The sequence below is a fragment of the Plasmodium gallinaceum genome (genome assembly GCF_900005855.1).
Source record: "Plasmodium gallinaceum strain 8A genome assembly, contig: PGAL8A_v1_108, whole genome shotgun sequence".
NCBI lineage: Eukaryota > Apicomplexa > Aconoidasida > Haemosporida > Plasmodiidae > Plasmodium > Plasmodium gallinaceum.
Window position 1 is genome coordinate 330,778 of NW_021628228.1, and position 7,774 is coordinate 338,551.

At 16.5% G+C, this 7,774-nt stretch overlaps 3 protein-coding genes across 3 annotated transcripts; 1 reads left to right on the plus strand and 2 right to left on the minus strand.

Annotated features, from left to right (window-relative positions):
• Positions 1-287: 287 nt before the first annotated feature.
• On the plus strand, positions 288-1,732 carry PGAL8A_00387200 (conserved Plasmodium protein, unknown function; the record flags this gene model as incomplete). The annotated part of the gene is made up of 5 exons (XM_028670215.1): positions 288-353; positions 443-1,197; positions 1,299-1,394; positions 1,469-1,517; positions 1,670-1,732. 5 exons carry the CDS (start codon positions 288-290, stop codon positions 1,730-1,732), a joined length of 1,029 nt encoding a protein of 342 aa, XP_028526989.1.
• Positions 1,733-2,300: 568 nt separating this feature from the next.
• On the minus strand, positions 2,301-3,173 carry ISP1 (inner membrane complex sub-compartment protein 1, putative; the record flags this gene model as incomplete). The annotated part of the gene is made up of 4 exons (XM_028670216.1): positions 2,301-2,513; positions 2,618-2,692; positions 2,875-2,948; positions 3,101-3,173. 4 exons carry the CDS (start codon positions 3,171-3,173, stop codon positions 2,301-2,303), a joined length of 435 nt encoding a protein of 144 aa, XP_028526990.1.
• Positions 3,174-5,202: 2,029 nt separating this feature from the next.
• On the minus strand, positions 5,203-7,591 carry PGAL8A_00387400 (conserved Plasmodium protein, unknown function; the record flags this gene model as incomplete). The annotated part of the gene is made up of 2 exons (XM_028670217.1): positions 5,203-5,437; positions 5,619-7,591. 2 exons carry the CDS (start codon positions 7,589-7,591, stop codon positions 5,203-5,205), a joined length of 2,208 nt encoding a protein of 735 aa, XP_028526991.1.
• Positions 7,592-7,774: the final 183 nt, after the last annotated feature.

A 7,774-nucleotide genomic window follows, 5' to 3' on the forward strand; every position in this document is an offset into this window, starting at 1 on the left:
AAAAAAAAAAAAAAAAAAAAGTTATTATATGTGAAAGATATGAATAAAAAATAATGCAACTTAAATAGGTATATTTATTTTATTAATAATGCAATTGAAAAAAACTACAATGTATCTAATAATACAAATGTTGATAAATAGAAAAATAAAATGTATATAAGTTTGTATATTTCTATATTTTAAAGATTTAATAAAAAAATAAAAATAGATAAATAAAATAATTGATAGAAATAAATAAAAATATATAGTATTGAAAATAAAGAAATAATATAGGAAATATTTCAAAAATGGATTTAAAAAATGCCGAATGCATATGGGATGCTCTAAATGATTTATGTAAAAATGATAGAAAGGTTGGAATATATTATTAATAGAATAAAATAAAATAAACAATATTAATTTGATTATTAATAAAATAGTAATAAATTAAATATATTTATAGGCCTATGATAAGTTTATCAAAAAGCATATGGATAAAATACATAAAGCAAAACCAGTGAAGCCGAAATTTTGTTTTTGTGTAGTAGCAGATGTTGAACAAGTTGCTATCAAAACAAATATAAATGAATACAAAGAAAAAATTTGTGATTATTATATATATATATATTACACAAATAAAATTAGGGCACCAATACTTCCAAAAGATTTTATGAACAATATAGATAGCATAAATTTTGAAAATATTTTTATAAGTACATCTAAAATTAAAGGAGAAAGTTCTAAAGATATGTATGCTGAAGCAGTTATACATTCTATCATATATAAAAATATGAATAATTTGTATTTTAAGAACAAAATTGTCACTAGAATATTAGAAATTATGAATGATTATGAAAAAACGTTCAGGAATGATATAATTGTAAATACTAATACATTTAAATATATCGAATTACAATATGTTCCAAAATCATGTCACTATTTGAATCCTCATTGTATAGATAATAACTCAATTGAAAAAAACGACGAAACTATAGATGAAGAAGACATTAAATTTTACAATATATTAAATGAAAAACAAAATCAAAATAATGATCCTATAAATGAAGAAAAAAAAGAAATAAAAATACATAGCACGTCAAGTGATATTTTGAACGATATAAAATTAGTGAAAACTACAAAAAAAAATAATGATAATGAATCAACTAAAGTTAATATACCTAAACAAATACGGTCATATCATTACACAATTATTGATAGGTAACATTTTATTTTTATTTACCATAAATATATTTAACTTAAAAAACTTATATAACAATAATTATGTTATTAATATGTATATTTTTATTTTTTATATTCAGATTTTTACACATTATTTTAACCTTTAATAATATTTCTTACGATGATATAGAAATTTTGAAAAAGAATAATAACATTGATATATACGTTTCCAACCAGTAACTTAATAAATAATAAACACATAAGATAATTTTATATATTTTCAATAAATTTTTTTTTTTTTTTTTTATAGATCCAATGAGTGCATGTCTTTAAATTTTAAGGAAAATTTAAGTGATAATGTAAAAGAAAAAAGAAAGAATATATATATATATATATATTTATTTAAATTTATAAAATTTGTATATATCTCATAAAATAAATATATTTTAAATAAAGTTTTTAAATATTTAGATGAGAATATAAAAAATACATATTTTTCTTTATAAAACAGGTTAAAGCATACTTTAATGAAAAATTATTAAAATTAACAATAAGTATTGAGTTGTTATATTGAATACAATATTTTAATAAATACAAATTACATGGGAACGAATTAATTATTTTTTTAATTTTTTTTTTTTTGAATTTGGCTCTTTTTTTTTTTCTACTTTTCGCTATTTAAAATTCTCTTTTTACTTTCTCTTTGTTTTAACAAAGAGAATTATTTTTTTATATGTTGATTTTTTATTTATGCAAAAAGAAAATTATTAATTTTATGTAAACGTAATTCATTGAAGTTTAGATTTTCTAATTTTTATTCAAGGAAACAAAAAAATAAACTGATTAAAAAATTTTAAATCAGTTTTATTTAAAACTATATGGAATAATAATTGTGAAATGAAAAATAAAAAAAAAAAAGTATTCGTTGAAAATTAAAGAAAAAAATTCATAAAAATTAAATTATAAAAAAAATTTCGGAATTAGTATTTCTGCTAAGAGTTATAAAGAAACTAAGAGAGAAAAAGGTTAACTCATAGTTTGAAGTATAAAAACATTAAAGTCATGAATTGATTAATTTTAAGATGTTTATTAATTTGCCAAAATGAAAATATGAAATAATTGTAAAGACCTTAAATATATATCTAAGAATTTTTTTTGTAATCCTTCATAACAAAAATAAATAAATTTTTTTCCTTCACTGATCCAAATTTTATAGGTATACAATTACCACTATCATCTAAATGTAAAGCTAAGCAGCAGTTATCATTTATTAAATTTGCTTGAGTCTCTACACGTTTTAATTGTTCTTCTCCATATAACAAGGATCGTATATCACTGAAATTTATCATTCTTACCTAAAGATGATTAAAAAAAAAATTTGCTTTTAAGAAAATGTCCCATATATAATAAAAAAAATTTTAAATATTTATAAAAAAAAAAATGAAATATAATGATTTACTTTTTGTTGGCATGATATGCATAATGTCTTTTCATGAAAGTTAGCTTGTAAATTGCAAGGTAATTTCGTACCATCCTAAAAACAAAAAAAAAAAAAATTATGGAAATTTATGTTCACACTTATTTCTTTATAGTTAAAATTATTTGTTAGAAAATATCTAGCTTATAACAATTACATTATTATTTTATGATAAAAAAAAAAAATATGTAAAAAGTAGAATTAGTAAGAATACAAATTACAAAATACAATATAATTACCTGCAGTAAAACAACTATTTGTATATTATTTTTTAATCTCTTTTTAAATTCATTTATTTCATTATTTGAGAACTCTAATGAATAAAAAAAAAAAAAAAAAGAATATTATATAAACATTTTGTGATATTTAAAATAAACATATAAAAATTATTATTTAGAATAATTATTTAAAATAATTTAACATAATGTTTCTAATTTATAAATAAAATACTTTGCTTATAGTTACTTTCTAAAATTTCGTCTTCATTTATATTTTTTTTATTATCGTCTAGTGAACAACAAGATACAATATTACCCATTTTTCTGTTTTTTAGCTTTTTACAATTTTAACTTATTAAAACATCAATAATTCTATTTTTGTTATAAATTATGCATATATTGGTAAATGTGCATGTGTTTAAATATATTTTTTTATCTATTTTATATTTATATAAGTATATTATTCATTTTTTTTTTTTTTTTTTTTTATTTTTTGGTAAAAATATATNNAAATATGAAAAAAAAAAAAAAAAAAAAAAAAAAAATAAATAAATAAATAAATTATATATATAATTATTTAATCCTTAATATTTCTTTTTCAAATAGAAATATAATTTGTTATTATATATATATATATATATATATAATTTTAAATTAGAAAATAAAATTAATTGAAATGAATGATTTCAATTATTTTTTATTAAACACACCATGCATAAAACTAATAGAATACAATTTTATATTTAATTTTTTTGTACTACATTTTAAAATATTTCATAATACATCAAACTTACGATTTTATTAATTTTAATTGTTTTATATTTCTATTATTATTTTGAGATACAATGGAAAAAAAAAAAAAAAAAAAAATATAGCCATTTAAAATTAATTTATCACTGTTTTTGTGTAATGAAGTTTTATACTTTTCTATTCATGTTTTTTTTTTTTACTTTTTTATGAAAATATGTGGTTATAATATATATTCTTTTAGCACTTACTAATTATTTTTTTCTTCTTCTTTTTTAATGATTTGAAACAAAAAATAATAGTAAAAAAAGTTTGAAATTAATATATTATGAGAAACAAAGTGTATATTATTATATAAAAAAAAAAAATATATAATCTTAAAATTTAATTATACACTTTATTTACAATAAAAAAACAAAATATGAATGAAAAGTTTTTTTAAAATTTTATGAAATTGTGTGTAATATATATATGAATTATGTAAGAAAGAAATAATATATTTATAATGGAAAAGTTTTTGGCTTATTTTTGAAAGACATAAAAAGTAAATTGTTAAAATACCATAATAATATAAGCACCATATAAATGAATACATAAAATTTCACTATTATATAAAATGATTTATATTTAAATATAAAATATTTTGTACTTGTTATTTATTTTTATATACATTTGTAAGTTAACAGGCAAATAAATGCACACATTTTATTGTAAATTTATTTTTAAAAATAGGATTAATAATAATCAATATAGTATGCATATTTAAATGTTTTACTTGTGAATTTAAATATATTATTTCTTCTTTTATTTCTTCCATAAAAAAGCATTTTTTTTTTTAAGGAGAGAAAAAAGAATAAAGAAAAATGTTTATATACACATTTAATAATTATTAACGTAAATGTATGTTTTCAATACTTTGTTTCTATATTTGTGTAATTACTAAAAGTACAAGTTAAGCAAACTATGTAAATAATTATGGCCTTTTTTTTTTTTTTTTTTTTTTTTTTATGCTTATTTTGATCGTTGAAAATTAAATATTTAAAATACTTTTAATAATGTTAAAAATAATATACAAAAATACTATTTAAATAATTTATAAAAGCTTCATATGTATATTTTTTGTAAATATAATTAAAAGAATAAAATTAATTCCAAAGAATTCTTTTTGTGAATAACTAAAAAGTATGACTTATTGAATATAGAAAGTAGAGAGAAAAAAATTTGTTTTCTTATAACTTGAATTTTTTAAAGTTAATACCAATTTTTTCTTTTTAAAGTAATTTTTTAGTATTTAGATTTGTCCATATTTAATTTTAATTATTCCTAAAATTTTATAAGGTTTAATTAAATGTTAAGTAATAATTAAAAAAAAAAAATTAGTTATAAATATTTTAAATTAAAAAAAAATAAATTTTAAATAAATATATTAAAAAAAAAATTTAAAGTGAATCTATTAAAGAAATATGTTATTATACACTTAATAAATAGTTTTTTTTGAAAATGAATATTAAATACATATATGTAAATTAACAAAAAAAAAAATAGTGAATATTTTTTAATTATTAAAAAAATAAAAATGTTAAATTTTCTTTTATAATTCTTCTATTCAACATCTACACACGAAACAAATAAAATAAAAAATATTCTATAAAAATCAAAATATTCACATAGGTAAATGTTAAATTTTTCTTTATATGTTTCAATAAATTTAATAATAATAATGTTTATATGCTTTTTTTGTTCAACATATTTTTCATCATTTTTTAATATAACTTCTTCATATATTTTCGTATAGTTTATGTCTTTCTCTTTGTTACTAATTATTTCTTTATCGTAACTGAAATAAAAGAAAAAAAATTAAGTAAAATAAATAAATAAATAAATAAATATATATATATATATATATATATATATATTTTAATAAGGTAAAGTAAGATATAGAATAGAGATATTTTAAAATATACAGTGTTATATATATAAATGTTTTTTTTTTTTTTTTTTTTTTTTTTTTTTTTAACTTGTAAAAGAGGTTGTACATATATAATAAAGATTCTATTTTGTTATTATAAAAAAAAATGGATATAAAAAAAAGAAAAATAAAATAATTTTTAGGTATATTTTTTAGAGAAAAGTTATTAAAGTATGTGTTCTTGTATTTTTGAAAAAGATAAACATCTTTAAAAATTGTTTCAAATGTATTTAAAATATAAAGAGAATTGTGATTATTATAAAAAATTATGAATGTTAATGGTTTCATAATTTTAAAGTTTGAATAAGAATATATTAAAAATATCTCAATTTTTTTTTCATAAGAAATAAAAGGTAACAAATAACAATAAAAGAGTTTGACATATATCGCATCATAATAAGATGAAAACATCAACTTTTTAGCAACATTTACAACTACATTTAAATTGTACACTATATCATTATATGTATTTTTATATATATTCTCTATAGGGGGAGGATTACACAATTTAACTCTTTTATTTTCTTTTTTCATAACTGGATTTACTCCTATATTATTATCATTTTCATTATTATTATTCATTGATTCCTTGTCTTCTTTATCAATATATATACTTTTTTTTTCAGATATTTTAAAATAATCTAAAATAGAATTATTATCTAACTTTTTTCTTTTATCTCTTATTTTTTTGTTTAATTGTTTTAATGGATTATTTTCATGTAATTCACTAATTGAAGGTAAACTTTTATTTATGTTTTCTGTACAATTAATATATAAGTTCATGAATTTATCTAAATAAAAATTTTTATCAGATTCCATATCTTCATCTTTTTTGTTTGTTTCTTCATCAAAAGTAGGATTATCACTTTTGCTTGAATCGCTGCTATATAAACAATTTAATTCGTCATTTATTTCTTTTTTCTTTTTTTTGTTTTTATTTCTATTGTCAATATTTTTATTATCAATACACGATTCTTCATATAAAAGAGTACTATTTTCCTCATCATTAATATTAGTAGGATTTTTATAAATTTGAATATAATTTATTTTATTTTGATTTGCATTATTTTCATAAGAATGCATTTTTTCTTTATCATTTATTGTTTCTAATCCATTATAATTTAAATATTCTTTTTCATTTTCATATTTGTGTATTAGAAGTAAAAGAAGTTTTAGTTTTAATTCATAAAAATAATAGTAAGGAAATAAAGAACAAAATAACTGATCTATTACAACTAAAACTTTTAATATATTTTTAATATTGTATAAAATGTAAATATCTAGATATATACTATGCAAAGGATAGTTAACACGTGTACATTGTGATATTAAATATTTTAAATTTTTTTCTAAGGATTTAGGGAATTCAAAATTATATAATTTGTAAAAATTTTGTAAAATTTCTTCATCACTTTCTTTATATAATACAATTTTTTCATTTAATTTCTTTAAATATGTTTTTTTTTTTTGATAATTTTCTTTATTAGTTTCAATAAGAAATTTTCTAACTGTTAATAAAAATTCTTTTATGTGAAAATATGAGTGATCAACATAGGTGGCTATTATATGTTTAGGAATATATTTATCTTTGTATTTTTCTAAATTCTTTATATTATTATTAGCTAATAATAGATTAAAAATATATATTGAGCAAATAATATTATATAATTTAATATAACTGTGAAGAAATACTACAATTTGAAAATGCATATCGCTATGATAAAATTTTGTTCCACCTTTGTAAAAAAATAAATAAACTAAATTTAATACTCTTTTAAAATAAAGCATATTAGGTGATACACCAGACAGTATAATGAACAAAAGTTTTCCTGCATTTTTAAAAGATTCTAAATTATTATCTAACAGTAATTCTAAAATTGTTGATTCTATATTAATATAGTAAGAAAAATTTATTTGTTTATTTCTTCTTTCATTATCGTCAGCATATAATTCTAAAAAATTTTTTCTTAACTTGGATGTATATTTTTTTTTTCTTTTTAAGTCTCTTTTTAAAGTAATCATTATAATATTTCATATTATTAAATATTTTAAAGAAAATATTATAATCAAGAATTATAAACAAAATAAGAAAACATAATTTGTTGATTATATTAAATTATATAAAGGAAGACTAAAGAAGATATTTTTCTCTTTTTCATTTTAAAAATTATAAAAAAAAAAAAAAAAAAAAAAAAAAAAAATATA